This window comes from Dermacentor andersoni, chromosome 4 (assembly GCF_023375885.2).
Source record: "Dermacentor andersoni chromosome 4, qqDerAnde1_hic_scaffold, whole genome shotgun sequence".
NCBI lineage: Eukaryota > Metazoa > Arthropoda > Arachnida > Ixodida > Ixodidae > Dermacentor > Dermacentor andersoni.
Window position 1 is genome coordinate 196,157,967 of NC_092817.1, and position 24,821 is coordinate 196,182,787.

At 45.6% G+C, this 24,821-nt stretch overlaps 1 protein-coding gene across 1 annotated transcript in view; it reads right to left on the bottom strand.

Annotated features, from left to right (window-relative positions):
- The window catches only part of LOC126530532 (transient receptor potential cation channel subfamily M member-like 2), a 214,013-nt gene that overhangs the window by 31,927 nt on the left and 157,265 nt on the right, over positions 1-24,821 (bottom strand). Inside the window, exons 16-20 of the mRNA XM_050177803.2 lie at positions 14,828-15,002; positions 10,227-10,295; positions 8,058-8,166; positions 5,735-5,924; positions 4,640-4,782 (exon numbers count right to left, since the gene is read on the bottom strand). Coding sequence (XP_050033760.1) covers positions 4,640-4,782; positions 5,735-5,924; positions 8,058-8,166; positions 10,227-10,295; positions 14,828-15,002 — 686 coding nt within the window. The remainder of the gene's footprint in view (positions 1-4,639; positions 4,783-5,734; positions 5,925-8,057; positions 8,167-10,226; positions 10,296-14,827; positions 15,003-24,821) is intronic.

Genomic DNA, 24,821 nt, shown 5'->3' on the forward strand with positions numbered 1-24,821 from the left:
CGCCTCGCGCGTTTTCTTGTATACATGGGATCTAGCAGCTGCAAAACAATCACATGATCAGTTTGGCGACATACTGAATGTTGGTTTCCAAAAGGTGAAGCGCCAATAGTGACGGCGCACAAGAAGAAATACAGACAGGACAAGGCGCTACTTGCAACTGTTTATTGAAATCACAGGTGGCTGATTATATAGCCATGAGGAGAGGGGAACGAAAAAAGAGGGACACTGAATATGTGAATGCGCACGTGCGAGAACACTGAGGATAAAGGGAATCACGCTTAATCTAAATCTAAAACTTATCTAAAAACATGCTTTCATTCGTGTATATATTCAACGACGGGGTACTGACACAGTTGTCCCCTCTTTTTTTGATCTCGTTGGCCTCCAACAATTCACGCGCAACAGAATCTTGTCACGTGGCAGTGACGTTAAGAACACAGTAGCAGTACTGTGAAAGACAAAACTAGCTTTTATTGGGCGAACCTGTGCCCACAAAACAGGCTACACTTAAAGCACAACGATAGCGGCGAACACAGTCGGCGATCGTCGAAAATCTGATCAGCGGGTCAAGCGCGTCGGCTTTTATAGAGCAGTCGTCGAATGTTCCAGACTAATCGTTCAGACCCGCGTGCCTTCCACAAAGTTTACACCATTCGCGTTACGCCATGAAATCAGATAACACAAGGTTCGGCGACAACAGACAGCCGGGTAGAAGCATCGATAACTTTCCAGAAACGTCGGATACATGCAGGCGCGTCCCTCGCTGTGCGATTACAGTTGTTAAGCGGCGAAACGTGGTCGCCCGATAAAGATAAGTACACGTGTCAATACCCCCCTCTTAAAAAGCATCGACCCGATGCTGCAAACAAATGAAGGTAATAAACAAAAGCACTCGTAGCAAAGAAAAGAACAAAAATGATGAAGTTCGTCAGCGTCCATAAAAGGGTTTAAGGCGCACCACGTGGACCACTTCAGATCGTGCGCGGCGCCGCTGTGAATGCGAAATGCCGTCTGGCACGACCTCATAGTCCAGAGCGCCAATACGTCGGATGACCTTGTAGGGTCCGAAATAGCGTCGGAGTAGTTTCTCACTGAGTCCTCGTCGGCGTATCGGGGTCCAGACCCAAACACGGTCGCCAGGCTGGTACTCGACGAAGCGTCGTCGGAGGTTGTAGTGTCGGCTGTCAGTCCTCTGCTGGCTCTTGATTCGCAGGCGGGCGAGCTGTCAGGCTTCTTCGGCGCGCTGGAGATAGCTGGCGACGTCAACATTCTCTTCGTCAGTTACGTGCGGCAGCATGGCGTCAAGCGTCGTCGTCGGGTTCCTGCCGTAAACCAGCTTAAACGGCGTGATCTGTGTTGTTTCTTGCACCGCCGTGTTGTACGCAAAGGTTACGTACGGCAGGACCGCGTCCCACGTCTTGTGTTCGACGTCGACGTACATTGCTAGCATGTCGGCGAGGGTCTTGTTCAGGCACTCCGTGAGACCATTCGTCTGCGGATGGTAGGCAGTTGCCCTCCTGTGGCTTGTCTGGCTGTACTGCAGAATGGATTGGGTGAGCTCTGCTGTAAAAGCCGTTCCTCTGTCGGTGATGAGGACTTCTGGGGCACCATGTCGCAGCAGGATGTTCTCGACGAAATATTTCGCCACTTCGGCTGCGCTACCTTTTGGTAGAGCTTTAGTTTCAGCAAAACGGGTGAGATAGTCCGTCGCCACGACGATCCACTTATTCCCGGATGTTGATATCGGAAACAGCCCCAACAAATCCATCCCAATCTGCTGGAATGGTCGGCGAGGAGGTTCGATCGGCTGTAGTAATCCTGTTGGCCTTGTCGGTGGTGTCTTGCGTCGTTGACAGTCTCGGCATGTCTTGACGTAACGGGCGACGTCGGCGGTCAGACGCGGCCAATAATACCTATCCTGTATTCTCGACAGCGTCCGGGAGAATCCGAGGTGCCCAGCGGTTGGATCGTCGTGTAGGGCATGCAATATTTCTGGACGCAGCGCTGACGGTACTGCAGCGCGACGGCGGCGTATGTCATCGCTTCTGGCTGGGGCTGCGGTAATTGTGGTTGCAGCTCGGGAACTCCAAGCGATCGGTGCACCTCTTCTTTCACGATGTCGGCGATCGAAGCCACTTGAGGCTGCGACGAAAGCAGGACCTTGCGCAGTTCTTCACGCACAATGGCCCTGATGGTCTCCTGAAGGTCGCCGGAATCGAGTCCTTGGATGGCATGCTGCGGCGTGAGCCCCTGGCGGTTATATTGCCGGGTGCGCATCTCCAGAGTTTTCTCGATCGTCGATGCCTCCGCAGAAAACTCAGCTACGGTCTTCGGCGGGTTACGAATGAGTCCTGCGAAAAGTTCTTGCTTGACGCCCCGCATTAGGAAGCGGACTTTTTTCTCCTCTGACATTTCCGGGTCGGCGTGCCGGAAAAGACGGGCCATCTCCTCCGTGAAGATCGCGATTGTCTCGTTTGGCAGCTGCACTCTGGTTTCTAGTAGTGCTTGGGCTCGCTCTTTTCGCACGACGCTTGTAAACGTTTGCAAGAAGCTGCTTCGGAACAGGTCCCACGTCTTTAAGGTGGCTTCTCGATTCTCGAACCAGGTCCTGGCGGCGTCTTCCAGTGCGAAATAGACATGCCTCAGCTTGTCGTCGCTGTCCCAACTGTTAAACGTAGCGACCCTCTCATACGTCTCGAGCCAGGTTTCCGGGTCCTCAAATGTTGATCCACGGAACGTCTGAGGTTCCCTGGGCTGCTGCAGCACGATGGGGGACGCTGGGGCTGCCATTGGGGTTGCCTTGTCCACAATCTTCTTGGTCTTCTCAGGTAGAAGTCCGTGCTCCGGGGGCAGCTGTTGAAGACGGCGGCTTGCTCGATGCTCCGGGACTACGTTGGTGTTCACTTTGCGGTCCGGGCTTGGATCACGGCTTGTCGGGGGCGTCCGGTACATGAACGAAAGCACCTCCACCAGATGTCACGTGGTAGTGACGTTAAGAACACAGTAGCAGTACTGTGAAAGACAAAACTAGCTTTTATTGGGCGAATCTGTGCCCACAAAACAGGCTACACTTAAAGCACAACGATAGCGGCGAACACAGTCGGCGATCGTCGAAAATCTGATCAGCGGGTCAAGCGCGTCGGCTTTTATAGAGCAGTCGTCGAATGTTCCAGACTAATCGTTCGGACCCGCGTGCCTTCCACAAAGTTCTACACCATTCGCGTTACGCCATGAAATCAGATAACACAAGGTTCGGCGACAACAGACAGCCGGGTAGAAGCATCGATAACTTTCCAGAAACGTCGGATACATGCAGGCGCGCCCCTCGCTGTGCGATTACAGTCGTTAAGCGGCGAAACGTGGTCACCCGATAAAGATAAGTACACGTGTCAATCTTTACTTTTATACATGATTGTCGTATCATGAAGCCTTGCTTTACATACTTGTTCATCCTCATTCCCGCAGGCCTTGCAATGAAGTGGCAAGTTTGAACCATATCCATTTTTCAATGAAAGCTTATGCTCCCACAGCCGTTCATTAATACATCGGCCAGTTTGGCCTATATACTCTTTTCCACACTTCGGTGGTATGTGGTATACTACCCCTTCTTCACACTTAACAAAAGGGTTTGTATGTTTAATAGAACACCCTACTTTTTTAGAGTCATCCGGACCAATCAGGCGGCACAAAGTAGCAAGGTTTCGCGGCGTGGAAAAAACCACAGGAATTTTGTATTTCACGGCGACGTGTTTCAGATTATGCGCCACTTTATGAGAATATGGTATCACCACCGCTTTTGCTTTCTTTTCGACTGTTTGACCTTCTTCACTTCTTTTTCTTTGTTTTTTCAGTTTTTTCAATAACGCCGTGCAGAAGGGGTAGTATACCACATACCACTGAAGTGTGGAAAGGAGTATACCAGCCAAACTGGCCGATGTATTAATGAACGGCTGCGGGAGCATAAGCTTTCATTGAAAAATGGATATGGTTCAAACTTGCCACTTCATTGCAAGGCCTGGAGGAATGAGGATGAACAAGTATGTAAAGCAAGGCTTCATGATACGACAATCATGTATAAAAGTAAAGATTCTGTTGCGCGTGAATTGTTGGAGGCCAACGAGATCAAAAAAAGAGGGGACAACTGTGTCAGTACCCCGTCGTTGAATATATACACGAATGAAAGCATGTTTTTAGATAAGTTTTAGATTTAGATTAAGCGTGATTCCCTTTATCCTCAGTGTTCTCGCACGTGCGCATTCACATATTCAGTGTCCCTCTTTTTTCGTTCCCCTCTCCTCATGGCTATATAATCAGCCACCTGTGATTTCAATAAACAGTTGCAAGTAGCGCCTTGTCCTGTCTGTATTTCTTCTTGTGCGCCGTCACTATTGGCGCTTCACCTTTTGAACGCTATGCACCAACTAGCCCCACAACGTGTTTTACTGAATGTCGGTGTTGAAAAATCATGTTTTCCAAGAACGTATGAAATGGTAAAAAATGAGTGTAACTCTATTGGGTCATTTTTTTTTCAGATCTCGATTGCGAATGTGTATACCGGGAAGAAATACGTAAGGGGAACTTATCAACGAGATTCTACTGTATATGTATCAGTATAGATATTACTGTTGAGTGCAGAGACCTTTCAAGCTGCTTCTTCTTCTTCTCCTCAAGGTCACGTTCCTCGCTTTGCCTTTGGCTGTACTGCGATGCCAGGTGTTTCCAGTAGTTGTAGTCCTTCTCAGAAAGCCGCAGTTGTGACTTAGCCAGCTCAGCATGGCCATCCTGCAACAAGAGTGGCAAGGGTAAAGTCCTCATCTGCATCCCGTGTAATGCTTGACGCTCCAGAATACAGATAATGCAGGCAGGATGCGCAGAAGTTGCACAGGTGGCAGCAAAATTACATGCATTTCCAAAGCGATGAAAAGGGCTAGTTAGTTACTGTTCATTTCTGCTACACGCACAAACTACTTAACAGACACAAAAGACATAGTAACGACTAGAGCCAAAGTTAAACATTTGGCAGATATAGGCCTGGTTAGGGACAATTGAATTAAAGAGAAGGAAAACTGCAACCAAAATTTATTTTAAAAACCTGACGTTTCGGAGCGTGGCTGGCTTTTTCTTCATGGGTGAGATGGTGTTAGGTGTAGCAGTGCTTATATGCATTGTTGGCGCTTTTATAGGCATGCAGACACTTTTCGTAGACCTCAAACGTAAATAGTGGTAAGTGCTCCTGACGAACAGTTTGATGTTACCTGGCGTCTTCTGGACATGCCAGGATTCCAAAAGGAGCCGTAGACATAAAAACGACATAGTAGCAGCTACAGCACAGAGCAAGCTAATAACTACTTCATATTGCTTTATTTTATTCAGTATGCTAAATGTGATCTGTGATGTTCTCTATGTGCATCAGGGATATGCCTGTCAATTTCCTGTTTCTGAAAGAACTTTGTTTTACTTCTTTTGTACTTTTTCCCCTTATACAAATGCATGTATCTTAATTATCTAAAACAAAGCAGTAGTCAGCTCATGCATCAATTGAAGCTATGTGCATTTCTTATGTTTGTGAAGTATTTTCAAAAGTGTAAATGCATTTATGCTTACCTGAAGTGAGTGTAAGGCAACAGTGTCCCATAGCGTGATCCATAAATAATCCTCCAAGCAGTGCAAACCACCAGAACAGAGGTGTCTACCGCATTGTGAAAAAGCTTTGTGCTTGCACAGGCCCACTCACCAGCTGGTGCGTGGTTCGGCAGAAGTGGCAGGTGAGCAGACGCCAGAGGAACTGCAGGAGAGCGATGATGTAGCTGAACACGTTGAACGGGGGTGGCAGGCACAGCCGGTTCATGAAGTCCACAACCAGCTTGTACCGCTGGAACTTCCAGATGTCGTCGGACGCCGACTCGATCTTCTGCGCCGTGTGGCTGTGCATGTTGCATGACGAAGAGTGCTGAGCGATCGAGGGTTCTCTTCACTTATTTTGTATGTTTCCTTGTTTTTATGGGTCATAATTAAAGAGCAACGCAGTTCCGAAATTTTTTCCAGTTACCATCTCAGTTACAATGAACAGTTGCATGCAGGCTAGCTGGTCCTTGATCATGAATGTGCAATTACACTGCGTGGTTCTAACAGGACACAAACCATGGAACACGATCACACACAGAGGATGTGGACCCCTACTTCATTCATCTAAATATCTTGCTTCATATTGGAATAGATACAGCTGTACAGCGTTGTTTGAATAGGCTACAGCGTTGGCATGCTAAAATAAGAGAGGCAAGTAGGAGATAACTGATACTTTCAGCATGCTGTCAAGTGCATTTGGCACACCCAAAAGCATTCTTTCTGTAGTTCTGAGAGACCAGAAAAATATTTCGCCAAGACCGACAAGCAGCACTGGTTGTAATGGAGCATGCGCGTTTCAGATCATTTTATTTATTTTCTTTGTTTTTGTTTGTTACTTGCTTTTTGTATACATATGGTCTATATATTTTGCCTTCTGAAAGTGGATAAAACAGTTGTTAGTTAATGCATCATCCTGTGTATGTGATTGTGTTCCTCAATTCATTCATATTTCAAATTCATATATTCATATAAGTTCGACAGTCATAACTATCAAAGTCATTCGACAACGTAATGCTCGCAAGCTGCCACACTATGAAAAAAAGGCAAAATGGGAACTGTAGGCGAAGCTGCAAGTATGTAAAGGTCAATGGCATGTTAGAAAGTCATGCTTACGATAAACTCTCAAGATTATGCAGAGTGTTGTTCTAGCTTTCCAAAATTATCCACCATGCATGCCAAGTTTCTTGTGGACTGACGCTGAGTCGCAATTATTTTTCCTTTTATCTTTTTCATAGCTGGCAATTCAGTCTTATTGCTAGAGGCACATTCAGGTGGCAACCAGAAATCCAATCTTCTAATTACATATCCCAATCATAGATTGTTGCATGTTTGACGGCTAGACTACAATAACGAACAGTTATTAGTTAATTTTTGATGCCTTCTCAAAATAAGCTGTTTTCATGAAAGACAATATTTTTTTCCCAGAATGTATTTTCTACTAACACAAGCCTCACTAATGAATGAATTGTACTGATTAAGCTTTCTGCTTGCTACAGGCTTCTCTTGCCACGGCGGTCACAGTGTGAGCTTCTTTTTATGTGGCCAACAGCTAGAGGGCGCACCTGTGTCTGGCCACCCTCTTTAACAAGTTTATGTTATGAAAGATAGCAGTACAAGAGAACCACTCCACCTTCATCAACAACGAAAATTGAAGGGCACCCAATGAGCTTCTTAAATCTCCCTGCCAACTAGGGCTACTCCTGTGGCTATGTGTAGTGAGACGTAAGTTAGCAAGCATAGTACAGCTCTGCAGTCTGACTGGCTGAGGACCACAAGTGACGCCCACCTCTCCACAGTGTAAGTCTAACAGGCAGCGGAGACCCTATACCCGTGCTGAGCTTCTGCCATGATCAACACCTAACCGCAGAAGTGTCACATCATGCCTGCACTGTCAGCTTTCATCCTTGGCAAGTTGTGTACTATTTCACTTTCATTTCTTTCAACATTATCATGAACTTAAGAGACAGACACAAATTTAACCCACCTCTACAATCGTTAGAGAGTAAAGCAAGTAAAAGAACTTAATATTTTGTGTGATTTGCTGGGCTTCACATCTGTTGGGTGTATGCAGTGGTTACATGTCTAAATATCAAACAAACTAGTTCCCTTAATTCTTGACTACTAACTTTGGACATTTTTGAAAGCGTGGCTACAGCAGCATCTCAGTGAAAACAGTATGTTGCCAGTCGTTTGGTTCAAATCTGCCATGGTAACAACGTTCACATTGAACTATGAGAACTCAAGCTAGGAACACACAAAGCTGAGCAAATAATAGTCCACCACTTGGGTCTACATTGGCCATACATTGGACAAAACGGATCCCGCATAAAACAGGCATTGGCTCCAGCCTTAGGGCTACTCAAGGAACAATGTATGCAAGAAGCACTGGGGTTCGTGCATCAGTCACTAGCTACCCAGAGAAATAATCTCACCTGAAGAGAGCGTAGAGAAGTGTCAACAAGACCAACTTGAGAAGAACGAGGAATTGTATAACAAAGATGTAAGGCCACAACCCCGGGTTGCTGCAGGTGTAGTCAGTGTCTGCAACAATTTTGTGGAGCTCTCACATGCTGCTTGAACACTAATGTAGAATATTTCCTTGAACTATTTTCTTTCGAAAGCATTCATCAGACAACAGCCACACAATTTCTGATGCGTATAGTACAACTAAGCATGCGCTGCAAGAAAGTTAAAGAAACCCAGACAGCATTGATTCATAGTTCGTTAACTCATCTGCTGCGAACCACATCGAAACTAGCATAAATATGAAGGCTACTGTGTGAGCAAAGGCACTCATCCTTACTTGGAAACCACTCATCTCCAAAACTGCAAAAAACTAAGTCCTCGGAACGAACTTGCTACTTGATTACTAGCGAATAACAATCACTTCTCTTTTTTGAAAAATTCTGCAAATGCACTATCTCCTGATTGGCACTTTCAAAAAAGAGAAAAAAAGAACAACCCACTCCAGGTTCTTCCTGGCTAGTTCAGGACGAGCTCGCCAAAACACCTTACCTATGGCAAATTTTTTTCTGCCCACCCTTCTCTGTCTCCAAGTGGCGTGACTTTGTTGCCATGAGCTTCGGCATGTCTTCTCTGTACTCCATATCACCCTATTATTAATCTTGTTAATCATGGCAGCCTGTGCACATTAAAAGCATTGCAAAGGCCAAAATGATTATGCAATCCTGATGGTGATCATTGTTTACTCTGTCATCGCTGGCCAGTCATTTATTCTGCCGTCCGTTGGCGCATCATTTTTCTTCTTGTTTCCCCAGAACGCCAGTTAGTGCCATTGTGGTTATAGCAAATAAATCAAGAGCAGTGTTTCCCTTCACTACATCTTGGCTATAGGCAGGTACATGATATAACAAGATTCAATTAAGGGTGCTAGGAAGAGAGAATAGCAGCTATAACTGTAAAAGCACCTCTTCACCACAACAGGCTTCATTAGTTTCAAGCAAAGGCAAAAAAATTATATCTGATTTGACTAATACAGCGACCACAAATAAAAGATGTATTGTCTTGAGCTTTTACACAGTAATCGAAAGTTGGACGAGGGTTTACACTGTGGGTTGGTCCGCGTGTCTCATATAAACCACAGAATGAACTTATACAGAATGCTGGCAACATAACTTTGCCCTTCCCACAGTGTACTTTTACATGACCATAGGTGCTTTAAGCCTTTGCAGTCATGTGCAATTACTTAATTTGTGGTCATTCTAGTCGGGAGTCATTTCATGATCACAGATGTTTTAACCCTTTGAAGTCATGTGCAATTACCTCATTTGTGGCATTCTAGTTGGGAGCCATTTCATGATCCCAGCTGCTTTAACCCTTTGCAGTCATGTGCAATTAGCTAATTTGTGGTCATTCTAGTCGGGAGCCATTTCATGCATTTAGACACCAGGCAGAATAAGGCACTCAGGTGAATGAACGGATGCTAGGTGATTTAATTGAGAAAATTTACTCATTCCTGAGGCTCCCAACAGTACTTGAGCCCTGTGTGGTAGTGCTCAGAGAACTCTCCTGGGTGAAGGCCAGGATTTGCATTGCGGTTTTGTAGGGTCCCCAAAGTCACTGCCTTCTAAAGTGCTCTCCTCCAAGGACGTTTACTAACTATCTGAAGACAAAATATATTAATCCAAATGATCGTCTGACTCACAGGATGAACTTACGTGAACTTCCATAAATCGTCCATAAATCGCACAGGCAAAAATCGCTGCCATCCTGTCGGCGCTTCACGCCACAAATTGCACGAAAATCTATTTGAGCAGGAAGGAAGGAAAAGAAAGTGCGGCCCTCATCTGGAGACATTGCGAAGTGCACTTATCGAAAAAGTTCTCGAAAGCTGGTGCTGCCAACCAAAATAACTGGCGAATACGAGCCAAACGCATGTCAGGGGCTACCAGACATAGGACAGGAACGAATATTTTCACGTGTCAAGTGCAACACGATACATGGCCGCAAAGGGTTAAAGGCATTCTTTTTGTAACATATAGTACATATGTATGGCCAAATGTTGCTGCTTTCATTATTCAAGAACAACACAATAAAAGGGATCAGGCAGTGCACTTATCAACATGGCTGTATTTACTCACACTCGCTGATTCGGCATTCCTCTGCTGAGCGATTGGCAACGGCTCTCAGCCGAAAGCAGCGTGAATCCCCTGGAAACAATAAACAAAAAGTACCATCACTTTTCTCAAAATGGGCTAAACTTTTGAAAGGTTGCACAGTATCTGAGTCACAAAGGTCAGTATGCCTGCAGTGCTGTTGGTAACGAAAGTACCAAGATTGCTGTTGCTCCTTTTCCTTTACGTAACAACTCTGAAGGTCTCCTTTTAGTGACGTCAAATCTAAAGAACGTTTTGGATAATTATGCAAGAATGCAACTTAATATGCAAAGGCACAATGATATCATGGCAGCACCGAGAAATGTGTGGTTTAAATTGCTAATATAGGTGCAGGATTCACATGTCACACCTTCATTAGAGATTTAAACTTAGTGAAGACTACAAATGATGTCGTAGTTGATATACGCAGCATCCATGAAGTCAGACCGAAGAATGGCATGCCTTTATTGCATGGCAAAGTAACCAGACAGCAGCCTGGCTGCCAGTGAACAGAGGGGGAGCAGTTTGTTCAGATTAAGCATTGTGATTCAGGCGCGCTGCCCATAATGCCTGGCATACCGCAAGGAAGCGTGCTGGGACTGCTACTAGCTGTTTCTAATTTATGTGAATGATTTACCCATGTCATTCATAGTGGTGTATCCATCCCACTGTTCACGGATGATTGTGTGGTTTTGAACAAATCACTTCACAATATGACCACAACACGCTACAAAAAAACTTGCAGCGTATTGATGATTGGTGGACATGCTGGAATATGGAATTGAACACTGAAAAAACTGCGACATACTAGAGCTCGAGGTGGATCATTACAAGTACCTTGGCATCACTTTAAACAGCAAACTTATCTGGTCTAAACACATATCCACTATTTGTTCAACAGCACTAAAAACGATATGGTTTCTTCGGAAAAAACTTTAAAATGCACCAGCTTATGTTAAATTTCTCGCATACAGCACTTATGTTTGGGAAAAGCTTGAATACGCCGCATTTGTGGGGGACCCACGCAATGTAGGCAACATTACACAACTCGACCGTGTTCAGTGAAAGGCAATGTGGTATATTTTCAATAATTACCGCAAACATGACTCGCTCACTTCATTAATGCATCGACACTTGTGTTCCTTCGCTGGAGTCTCGCAGAAAATTTAGCCGCCTAGTGTTTTTGCATAACTGTCTTACCGGTAATAGTAAACTTACCATTCCAGCCCATGTAAAGCCTCACAAAACTAGGAATATCGCCGTACTTATAATAGAGCACTGATGACAATCTTTACTATGACAAATGCATTTAAGTACAGTTTCTTTCTTAAAACTGTGTCTGAGTGGCATGAAATACCTGCAAGTATCTTTGATGCTAATTATTTTGTGCACAAACTGGAGTGACATGTTAGCAGATGGTAAATATACTGTCCAAGGGTATGTTATTTACTTTCTACATTTCTTTTGAACGTTTGGTTGTCTTTTGTTCTTGTTGTTCTCTTTTGTATGACTGAAGGTCCCTCCTGCTTAGACCACAGAAGTGGTTCACAGTATATAGAAAATAATATAAGTTCAGTGCAATCATGTTTCACTGAATTATTTCAGAATAAGACTCGTGCTATACTTGTACTACTATTACTTTGGATCAGAAATTCAAGAATGAACAAGTTGCAGTGTCAGTGCTCAAAGAGCACACTGAACAGCTGCTTTCAGGCAAAACTCACCCTAAGCTACTTTCAGCATGACTGCAAACTAGGAATGGTGCAGGATTTCCCTGTCTATTGCCTCAAAATGAACCAAGAAGCCCAGATCAAAATTTAGTGAAATCCTGGCATTCTGTTCAGTCTAAAATCGTTTATGATTCTGTCTTATGAATGAAACTGTAAAACCAATGAAGGTTGTTTCATTCTTCAGAGCCTGGAAACCCATAAGGACTCTCAAAAATTTTCCGTTGATCATGTTTTGTTGTTGTTGGCAAATTAAGCTTGAACACCAGAGCAGGATGGCCTGAAACTTCGTAAGGTTTAGGTATTTTATCACTTGCAATACAGTTGACTTCCGTTAATTCGACCTTGATGGGACTTCAAAATTTGTCTAATTAAACAAGAGGCAGGAAAAACGCCAAAACACACAGCTGATTCATTTGGCAGTATTTGCCCTCACTCAAACATGTCCCCGAACAAAATGCACACCCACTTTTTATGAGTTTGAAGTACAAAACTGACATAAAAATTTACATTAGAACTCCCACGTAAACGAAGTAGAAATCGAACATGCACCAAATCTTTTAACAAGAAAAACGTAGCATGCCTCCGATTCTCGTAATAAATAAATGACAAAACCAGTGAAATTTACCTTCACAGACAGGAAATTTATTTACCTGATGTCCCTTGTCAACACTTTCAGACAGCACTTTATCACTGTCTATAAAGAAGCACAACATTTATATGGTCCATACCATGTTTGTGATATTCTACATTTATCAAAGGACTCCGCAACAATCACAAGTGAGATGATGACCCACACCTAGACAAACCACTTCGCTAGATTGTCCTGCAACGCATGCAATTCTCCAGAATGCCATGAAAATATATGGCGCACAGTTTGTTGCCACTAGTTTAGCATGTAAAATAAGTTATCATTTGAATGCACTTTCATAATCAGCAGACCAAAAGCAGCGCTTCGTCGCCGTCATGCTATGTGAGAACTTGTTTTGTTGGTGTCACCATCCATCGTGGCCATCTTCTGACGGCAATGGCGATGGCACTGGCTAGGCTATCTCTGACAATAGGCTGCAAAAGGTTTTGGTCTTGTGTCGGATTTCCTTGCCCAAGCAATTTTCCGGTGAATTTTCTTGGAAAAAGAAAAGCCACGCGATACAATAGGGTGAACACCTCAATATTTCATTGTGAGCTACTGCTACAGCTTTAATACCTTCCTGCGGCAGGCTCGAAATATGCATTTTCGAAGGGGGAGGACATGTTGTTGATGTGTTCTTGTACCCTAACCATACTGCCAAGACAGAACTGCCACTACCTATGTCACCAATGCGGTTACCGTTGTCAGCACGCACGGGTGTGATGAGCAGCCAAGTTCGAATTATCCGGTGAAGGCTAATTTCAGGATCGAAATAACAAAACTTTGGTCCCATAGAAATGTATAGGTGCTGGCTGGGACGTTTGGTCGGGATTTATTTAAATGAAAAATTGAATTAACCAGAGTTGAATTATTGGAAGTCTACTGTATCATGTTTATTTAATCTCAACACAATGATCATGAATAAGCATGCACTGTCTCTTTTCTTTTTTTTGCATTACTTCATCAACACTACTTCAACAGCGTATCCTGGATTACAAAAAAAAAAAAAAGAAAACTTACTTTTGGAAAACTTGACTTTCATTTTAAAAGGCTTCATTTTTGAGCTGACATGGAGTTAAGTGCCCAGCAGCCGTGATAAGATGCTTTGTCTGTGACCTGATCCCCACCCCCTTCACTGCTGGACTGTCATACAAATTATAAATGGACACGACTGTGATCCCCAATATAATAAAGTGCACAGGCGCACACGTGTCAGATCATCTCAGAAACTGAGCCATGCCCAAAGTAACTGTATTCTCAGATGCACGCTCCTTCTCGTTCACTCCAGCACAATATTCTTACATTTTTGAGGCTCATTTGCAAAACGGACACCATCACTGAGGCCCTGCGGAGCACCTTTACTTCAACACTTGAACTGTTCTGATAGATCTCTTGTTTTTTTCTCCAACACATTACATTTTTGTGCATATGTAAATAACATGAGGCAAACTAATCTTACTGTTTATTCCTTAAGCAGTTATGTACATACTTATTACTATGCTATGTGCTTTGGCTGATTTGTATTGATCTTGAGAAATGTGCCAATCTTTTCATACTTCACTACTTATATTCTCTAGCGTTCACATTTCTCTAGTATTTCATAAGTGATTATCTTTTGTCTGTCTTGTTACCCAAGGTTTACATGTTTTCCTAAATGTTTATAACTGCTTTTAGCTACCACCATTGTGTTGCTAGTGGCCTGTAGAGGTATAAGAACCCTGTCAAGCCGTTGTTCAGCAAGCTTTTCTCCTTGCTCCCTGCATTTCTCATGTATGAAATTCAGAAATTGCACTGAAGTGAATTGCACTGAATTGAACTGCATTCATATGATGGAAAATGAACCGAAATTCTCAAGAATCTCATCAAAGCTGAGAAATTCTGGCATTGCATTATGTGGAGAATACCCTGGAGAGTTTCTCTCAAACTGAACAACCCATGCAGATCTATTTTATAACATTCTGCTTCTACCACAAAGAAACATGTGCGCAAGAATCTGGATACCATAACTATCATCATCATCAGCCGATTTATGTCCATTGCAGGACGAAGGCCTCTCCCTGCGATCTCCAATTACCCCTGTCCTGTGCTGATTCCAACTTGCGCCTGCGAATTTCCTAAGTTCATCGCCCCTCCTAGTTTTTTGCCGTCCACAACTGCTGCTTCCATCATATCATCATAGCACACATTTTGCTCTGTGTCAGTGCCATCAGCTACAAATGTCTGCTTACCTTCGAGGTCAGAGATGGGCGTGAGAAAGAGGGAGAACCATGCGCGGTGAAAGGTTCTTCTGAGCAGCTCCAGGTTGAACGGGTAGTCCGGGTAGAGCAGGGCATGCGCCACAATGCCGCCACTGATGATCACCAGCAGCGCCATGCGCATGAAGTTCACAAAGTCCTCGGCCACCTGCACGAAAACCGGCCATGGCAGGAATACGAGCATCACTAAGAGAGCTCACAAAATGTGCACGAGCAAACGTTTAGTCTATTCTGGTGCGTAGAACATCAACAACAAAACGTGAAGTGCCATTCATATTGATTGACCTGACTGGTTGATTTATCTAAACGTCCTGAAGCAGCCCAAGGTCTACAAGGGACGTCGTAATGGAAGGCTCTGGATAAATTTAGACCACCTGGAGTTCTTGGTATACAGGAGCAATCTTGCATTCTGCTGCATTTCATTTTCGTGGAACATACAGAAGCGTGCTATATCTGTCGTGGAAAAAAAAATATTGTGAACATCCTGTGTGCATTGTACAGCTCCTATTATCCTCTTTGATGTGGCCTGAAGATATTCACCTCTGGAAGTACTATCGCGCTCGAATATGAGAAGCAACATGCGAGCCGTGGCCACAGCTATGCTCTCGAGAAAAAGTGCAGAAGGTTCTGCCATTCCGGAAATGCGCGTAACCCCGTGCTTTACATTGTCTGCTTTCCTTGCATAGCGATAATACAGTGAACCGCAGAGCAGCCCATAAGTCCTTAGCCCTTAGAGCAGTGTGCTTCATCATGGCACACGCTGCCCTAGCTTCATAACTATTATTGTTCCTCTTTTTTTTTAACGCATGGTTGAGCGATAACTGCTTGGTGGGCCAGTGTATTATCACTCCGTGAAGCAAGCAGACAATATAAAACAGGGGGGCTGCGCATTGCTCAAATCGCAACACTCAAACAGATGAGCAGGTCGACAAGGTTGACAGCCGCCTCGCGCACTTATTCGAAGCAAAGCAATCTATCCTAAACAGGTGGAAGAAGCAATGACTAAATCGGCGCCTAAGGAAGAAGGTGGCGGAGCTGAATTGCGCCATCGAAGTCCATTGTCTGCTGCTCTGCACGCAACAGTGGAACAAAATCTGTAACGCTGCAGATGGGCAGATGCATTGCGGCAAAACCTGGAACTTGATGCGCCATCTGCTCGACAAGACTAAAACAAAATCCCACCAACATGACCGCCTCGCAAAGATCATTCACAGAGCAGTCAAGGAAAACGGGGAAACCGAAGTAATCAGACGCATAGACAGCAAGTACCTTCCGGTTACACCCACGGAAAGGCATCCCAAGTACGGCGGTCAAGCCAACGAGAAGCTCGACCGTGACATGAGCGTCGAGGAGGTGCGAGCGGCCCTGCACAAACTAAACAGCAAGTCGGCGACTGGCCCGGATCACATCTCGAACAGAGCACTCAAGAACCTCAGCGATGTGGCCATCGAAAACCGCACCGGTTATTACAACAAGTGCTGGAGGGCGGGGTCACTGCCCCAGCAGTGGAAGACTGCCAAGACCATCCTCATCGCCAAACCGGGCAAGCCGCCGAATACGGACAACCTCTGGCCCATCTCGCTCACGTCCTGCGTGGGCAAGGTGTTGGAGCACGTCCTCATGTGTAGTGGCAGGATTACCTGGAGGAGTCGGGACTATACCCCACCACGATCATCGGGTTTCGGCATTCCCTCGGCACTCAAGACGCGATGATTCTGTTGAAGAAAGATATCATTGACGATGACACCCTAACGAAAGACAACAAGGCCATTCTGGGGCTGGACCTGCAGAGCGCCTTCGACAAGGTGAGGCACTCTGCGATCCTAGCCCAGGTGTCCAGACTCAACATGGGCGCAAGAACGTACAATTACATCAAGGACTTTCTGACGGGGCGGACTACCGAGCTCTGCGCCGGCGATCTACGGCTCCAAGAGAAGAAGCTCGGCAGTGTCGGGACCCCCCAGGGCTCGGTCATCTCGCCGTTGTTATTCAACCTCGTTATGATCGGGGTGGCCAAGCGACTCTCTCGCGTCGAGGGCGTCCGGCAGACCATCTACGCCGATGACATCACGCTGTGGGTTCCGGGAGGCAGCGATGGTCACATTGAGAGCACGCTGCAAGAAGCCGTTGACACGATTGAAGACCAGCTGAACGGTTCCGGTTTGATCTGCTCACCGAGCATGTCAGAACTGCTGGTGTTACCACCAAAGTATGTCAGCCGTAACAAGAGCGAAGTGAGGGATTACGAGGCCATCAAGATCGTGATGAGGAATGGCCAAGTGATCCCGGAGGTCGACAAAATCCGGGTGCTCGGCATGATTATAGACAAGCGACGGGGTAACGGCGAGACCATTTCCCGCCTTATAGCCAAGATTACCAACGCAATACGTCTCATCAGACGGGTCGCCAACCGCAAGGCCGGGATGAAGGAGGAAAGCTTGATTCGGCTTGTGCAGTCCTTCGTAATCAGCCACGTCACCTACGTTGCAGCCTTCCACAACTGGATGAAGTGTGAAAAGAATAACATCAATGCCCTGATACACCGAGCTTACAATGCGGCGCTTGGACTATTCGAGTGTACGAACACCAACGAGCTCCTGAGCCTGGGGGTACACAATACCCTCGAGAAAATTGCGGAAGCGCAACGGACCACCCAGCTGGAGCGGCTCTCTATGACCGAAGCCGGCAGGTGCATACTTCAATACTTGGGCTTCATGCCCGGGGCGAAAAAGTCGAGTAGTGACGTTTCTGTCCCGGACGAGACCCGGCGCCGGATTCGGGTAGACCTCATCCCGAGAAACATGAACCCGGAGTTTAACAAGGAAAGAAGAGCGGCGAGAGCCAAGGCCCTCATCGACTTTCAAGCCAAGGACGAGCACGCAAGGTTTGTGGATGCAGCAGAATAACAGGGAGACTGCGCAGCGTTCGTAGCTGCCGTCATCGAGGCGTCGTCCGGCGCGACGAGGGCAGCGGCGAGCTTACGGGTCCGTGAGGCATGTCAGGCGGAGGAGGTGGCCATTGCCCTGGCCATTGCCGACCCCGGGTGCCAGACGGTGTTGTGTGATTCGCGAAGGGCAGTGTGGAGTTATGCAAAGGGCAAAGTGTGTGGTGAGGCTGTGCGCGTTTTGTGCTCGGCTGACCTGCAACGAGAGAATCGGTATGTTAGAATCAAGTGGTTCCCGGCGCACGCGGGCAACGATGCGTCGGAGAAGCACAATAAGCACAACGAGACGGCACACGCAGTGGCGCGAGCGCTAACCAACCGCGCCGCTGCAACCGACCGTCCAACGTGGTGTAGTGCCAAGGACCGCATGACGACGTTCAACGAACTTACACAGTTCGACCGCCTGGCTCGAAGGACTTTCCCACCTCCGCACCCGGGGCTGAGCCGAGCGGAGGCGGTGCTGTTCAGACAATTGCAAACTGGTTTCTTACCCACCCCAGTGTTAATGACTCATCTATACCCGAAATTATATGTGAGTGATGTGTGCCGCGTGTGCCAGAGGGAGAGGGCCACCCTGACGCACATCCTATGGGATTGCACCAAGTTCCCCGACGAAGCTTCGACAAGTACAACGATTCCACCGCGACTCGCGGCTGCGGCGGAATGCTATTACCACGAAAGCCAAACCTGGGCCGTCCAGCAGGTCTCGGCAGCTCTTGAAAGACAAAGGCCGAGCGAAACCGACGGAACGTTGCCCCTCAGGGCAACCGACCGCGGGAGTAACACACGCTGGAGTTGAGTAGAGACCACCCGCTGAGAAGACGTCACGGCCCGCGTCACGGCGCCATTTAGTCATGGTGTCGTTCTGCAGGCAACTACATGAGGTTGTTTCTCTCTCTCGAAAGAGAGAGAGAGAGCATCGCTGCAGCCATGGCTCACATGTTACAGCTTGTATTGAGTGCAATAGTACGTTCAACATGTAGAAGAAGTGGTTACTTCAGATTTCGGTGAATCTCCTGTCACGCAGGTGAGAGTTCAATTCGAATGAGAAGAGAAATAATTTTAAAATAAGCAAATAACACTACGTCAGTAAAGAAACTCAGAGCTGCTTTTTTTCTTTATGTAGTGGTGTTATCGGACGAGACACACATCGACGATGGACGGATGGACAGGCAGTTGGATGAGCGGATGGATGGATGATTATGAGCATGGTCTTTGAAAAGCGGTGGAGGCAGATGCCATCAAGCCCGTAACCTTTGCATCTCTTCTGCATTTAGTATAGGGCAAAGTCAATGTTAAAAAAATTATCTATATTAAAAGAAATTCATTGTGATAAAAAAATAGCTAGCAGTATCAATGCATTCAACTACAATGAATTGCAAACCCTTTTGCACAGCACAGCTATTTATGGTGGAATAACTATAACAAAGAGATTGCATCAAGAAGTTTGTGCTGCTGCTAATACCTTTACCCCAGTAGATAAGCCAAGTGCAGTAGCTCATTGAAGCAATAAGCTCTTAGTATGCATTGTTCAAAGAAAGCTTCGCAAGAGTTGCTGTACAAGAGCCCCTTGCTGCTCCCGTCCTGGCATCATGAGTGGTGAGCTCTGTTGGGCTAGCAGAAATCATTTGCTCACGCGCATGCGTGAGAAGTGTGCCCCCCCCCCAACCTTTAAACTAAATTTTCGGGAAAACTGCACAACTAGGCAGCATCAATGTTGGTGGTGGTACTAGTAGTGGCGATGATGACAAGAATTCACTTGTAGTCGAAAGAGATACAGTTGGTTTTGCATGTTTAATTAGAATGCGCTACTAAGTGACAAGAACATGCAGAGCTAGAGGATACACTTGCAACACTTGCAGTCCCCTGGGACAAAACAAACACAATACCGTAACATTCCAAGCAAACACCCCTGCCCGTGCAAGCACTCCGTCCCCTTCTTCACCTTTTTCACCACTTCGTGCATTTTCACTGGACCGCTTGGCTACAGATATTGTCATTTTTTAATGAAATTGTCTATTAAGTTGCATAACATAACGCAATTCAGTGAGAAAGAAATTTATTGTTTAGTTGCACTTCTGCCAAGGCCCGATATAGCTCACCATAGCCAGGTATCTGCATAGCCATAGCCTTCGTCAGTCGGCATTTCAGTCAAATGTGCGAAGTGTCACATGTCACACAAGAAATTGTGCAAATTAAGCGGGAAACACATGATGTGATTTTGCATGTGATCTCTCGTATGACATGCCAGAGTCCAACTTGCCATATACAACGATTCAGGACACATGTACGAGTAAGCGAACAGTGCATAGCTCCACCCAGAACCAGCACCCCCTACATGGACACTCGAAATGGCTTCATAAATAAAAAGAAAACAAACATGTTTGCACAGCTCTCTCATTTTAAACAAAAGATGCCGATATGAACACGACAATGTGAGCAGTGGAGACGCGTTTCCGCAAGGCCATGTCCGCGGTGTCGGCTCCATTGACGTCCGCTGATGACTAGGAGTTGGCAGGCCTAGTTTGCAGGGCCGTCGAATCGGAGACCAGTGGGGCTTGCGACACGACCACAGCAGACGGCAATAAAGTGGCTATGCTGGTCAGCACAACGTGTAGACAATTATGTCATGCTTAAATTGCAATAAGCTTTATTTTATCGACGCCAAACAACAGAAGTGAACGAGCAAGCCAGGCGAGACTGCGATCGCTGGGAGACGGTATAGGCCTAGCTCGCTGGCTGCTGAAACCGGGGTGGACAGCCCTTGCATTTTGGTCTGCGACCATGCAGAGGTGCCCCCCCCACGAAAACTTTCTTAAATTCTTTAACCATAGGGGAAGGGGGGGGGGGGTTGGCTTGCTTGGAATTTTACGTTATATTGCAACACACTGACCACCGTTAGACAGCATGCGCATTCGATCAGAGTAGCTACACGGTTTAATGCAGTTTTACCTGAACCAAAAAGACTTTCAAACCACAATGATACTTTCTTTCCTCTCGTAACAGGCCTGTTAACCATTGTCAAAGCAAAGAAGACAACCTTTTATAGATGACACAGACGTTTGCCTGGCCATACACCTAGCATGCTACCCCTGTTGACAAGGACAATACATAAGGCAACCCGTTCATATGTAGTAGACATTCTTCAAGGGGCTCTGAAGTACCTCTTCAGGAAATCTGAGGAATCTTTCAGTTATTATTCTCCCAAAAGAATGTTTAAAGGGCCCTAATAATTGACGAAGACAATACAAGGAGTGCATTGTTTCCTTCTCTCTTTTCTCCCAGCTGATCCATTTTTCACAATGGAGCCGGCGCCCTGTAGTGATGCCTCATTTATCAATCCTAAGGCCCACTCCTTCATTTTTTTTTTTTTTCAGGAAGGAATATGCTCGGACAGATTAGTGCTACAAGTCCATAAACAATGCAAAGATGACACAGGGCACACTCCTGTCATTATTTCTGCGTATCGTATCCACACTGTTTAACCACACCACTTGCAGTTTTTTCTTTTGTTTTCTTTCTCTGCTTCCTGGTCATCCTTGGCAAATCTGAGGGGGTGCGCTTACACGCGCAACTTCTGTGCCCAAGTATAATTCATGGCCATAAGCGGCAATGAGTATATAGGGCAATCGGGACATTGTGTAAATGATAGTTTGCGTGTGTTAGTTTGCATACAGGCACGGGTGGCAAACTGCCATTGCACAGTAAGCAGTACAGTTGTATCCCCGCATTTTAAAAGCACCTCGATCACTGGGAAGGCTAATAGCCAACTGGGAAGGGAAATATTAGAACCGTATCATAAAAGCAGTCCTTGTTCATGACAAGCAATGAGTGCCTCTTCTTGGATAGACGTGCATGGCTCTGTGTAACACAGTCCTGATAACTCAAAAGTGGCTTGACTGTGTTGTTATGCATGCATCATTTGGTGCGTTGGGGATAATATTTTTGAAAATAAAGTCAGTCGTAAGTGCAGCGCCCTAGTTTGTCTGGCTTTCTCCGCATTTTTTCTCATCTCCTTTTCCATTTGCTGACAATCTCGTGCTCAAAAACCACATGCCAACAATCCCCACCAAAGCAAAACATTCGCTTGAGTTGGTAGTGCCTGTAGCCTGCTGGGTTACATCGTTGCCTGTCCTATTCTGCGCTAAAATGGAAGTGTCATCCAACAAACTACCCCCATCAGTCACCCAATAGGCGGCATACTTTGCTGCTTCTACCTAATGTCAGTTCTGAAAACATTGAGCAGCCCTTTGTTTGAAAAGAGAGAAGCTGAACTCCTTTATTTTCAAAAGAAGGATAACAACTTTTCCCTGGCACTGTATAACTACAAAATATTGGCTAATACCTTCACAGCTTCTTGCGCCATCTGTAAAATGTTTTTACCTAAAAATGGCAGACGGGCGATTCTTGCACCAAGTAGCAAGACGACGACAGCGTAGCACCGATGACTGCAGTACAATGATGACAACAATGAACGAAACAGTGGCTTGATTATGCCAGTGACTACAGCACTTCATTGACTGGCACATAAGATAGCGAAATCTTTGTAAGAGGAATGGTAAGAATCGCTGCTATGCTGAAAAAGCCGTGCTGCGAATGAATGTGCTTCGAGTGGCCTTGCATTAGCAATTATTACTATGCTACTTATACCATGACCCTAAATACTTTGCAGATATCACGTCCAATTTTTGTACTCTACATGCCAAATCATATTTACATCATTTAACCTGCCCATGAAAGTGATTTAAAGTGAGAAAAATATTTTGCATCAATTGGTATATATGCACTGTTTATTCATGAATAACAACAATAAAAATAGGAAATAAGCTTATAAGAATTAATTAATAATTTGATGCATTGTTATGCACATAGTTCAAAGGTTTAGAAAAATGCACACACGAGAATATTTCACAAGTCTCAAATGTTCCTGCTCTTACACTAATATTTCTTCAGCGTGTCGTATAGTCCTTGAAGCATGGCTCCACACAGAGCGCTTTGTTGCACTCAACACACATGTACCTTGTGTCTTTGCAATGTTTTTGCTGCCGAGTGGTGTTGGCGCAGATATGACATCTCCTCTGGGTACTGCTTCCCTGAGCAGGAATGGGAGGCAACTTCTGAATGAAGTGTCACGCTGTCAGCCTCAGAGGATTTTCTCCAGCTGGCCTTCCCTGCTAGCTTTTCTCAAAGTGATGTTCCTCAATGAATTGGCTCACTATTAGCCGTTCGAACTCGGCATATTTTGTTGTCGAGCTGGTGTTTTCACAAAAGAGAATAAATTCACTGAGCAGCGACATGTCAAGCTAGCCAAAAAACACATTTCTTATTCCACTTCATTGTCATTGTCTACCAGTCACATTTTTTTGCTGTACTCTAACACGCACTGCAGTCAACCTTCTCCGTTTCGGCAACCTCCGCTCCATGCATTGTGGACAGCATGTGCACATCTCTTCTATCATGTCACTTCAGGGCCAGCATGGTGTTCGTGTGAAAGCTATCAATTTCACCTTGTTGAAGTTTCTTTGCACACTTCGGAAGACCCTTCCTATTCATTCGCACCATACCAGAAGCACTTGTCTGCCTGCTGTGGAGAAACTCGAACAGTGCTGGGCTGGTATACCAATTATCAATGAACAGGGAATGTCCAACCGTTATATATAGCTTTCATTGATTACGAGAACGCGTTTGATTCTGTCGAAACATCAGCAGTCATGGAGGCATTACGGAATCAGGGTGTAGATGAGCCGTACATAAAAATACTGAAAGATATCTATAGCGGCTCCACAGCCACCGTAGTCCTCCATAAAGAAAGCAACAAAATCCCAATAAAGAAAGGCGTCAGGCAGGAAGATACGATCTCTCCGATGCTATTCACAGCGTGTTTACAGGACGTATTCAGAGACCTGAATTGGGAAGAATTGGGGATAAGAGTTAATAGAGAATACCTTAGTAACTTGCGATTCGCTGATGACATTGCCTTGCTTAGAAACTCGGGGGACCAATTGCAATGCATGCTCAGTGATCTGGAGAGGCAAAGCAGAAGGGTGGGTCTAAAAATTAATCTGCAGAAAACTAAAGTAATGTTTAATGGTCTCGGAAGAGAACAGCAATTTACAATAGGTGGTGAGGCACTGGAAGTGGTAAGGGAATACATCTGCTTAGGACAGGTAGTGACCGCAGATCCGGATCATGAGACTGAAATAATTAAAAGAATAAGGATGGGCTGGGGTGCGTTTGGCAGGCATTCTCAGATCGTGAACAGTGGGTTGTCATTATCCCTCAAGGGAAAAGTGTATAACAGCTGTGTCCTACCAGTACTCACATACGGGGCAGAAACCTGGAGGCTTACAAAAAGGGTTCTACTTAAATTGAGGACGACGCAACGAGCTATGGAATGAAGAATGATAGGTGTAACGTTAAGGGATAAGAAAAGAGCAGATAGGGTGAGGCAACAAACGCGAGTTAATGACATCTTAGTTGAAATCGGGAAAAAGAAATGGGCTTGGGCAGGACATGTAATGAGGAGGGAAGATAACCGATGGTCATTAAGGGTTACGGACTGGATTCCAAGGGAAGGGAAGTTTGCAGGGACGACATGGCCACAATTAGTACATGACCGGGGTAGTTGAAGAAGTATAGGAGAGGCCTTTGCCCTGCAGTGGGCGTAACCAGGCTGATTATGATGATGATGATGATGAGGGAATGTCCCCTCCCGAGAAAGCCTCCAGGCAGCTCCACCACAACAGACCGGGTAAATCGCAGCTCTTTAGATATGGTCACATGTGTAGTAACTCTGGTGAACATGATAAACTGCAATATGTCGCCTGTGTTGACGTTGCAAAGCACAAACAGCTTTACGCCAAACCGATGCCTCTTAAAAGGAATATACTGTTGAAAAGCAAGGCGTCCTATCTAAGGCCTCAGACTCGTGTATGCACAACTCTTGAAAAGGAGCAAAAAGTGTGGCAAATGTTTCTTGTATTGTTTCTATCACCGATCTGATTGCGCTTCAGCAGTCTTTTC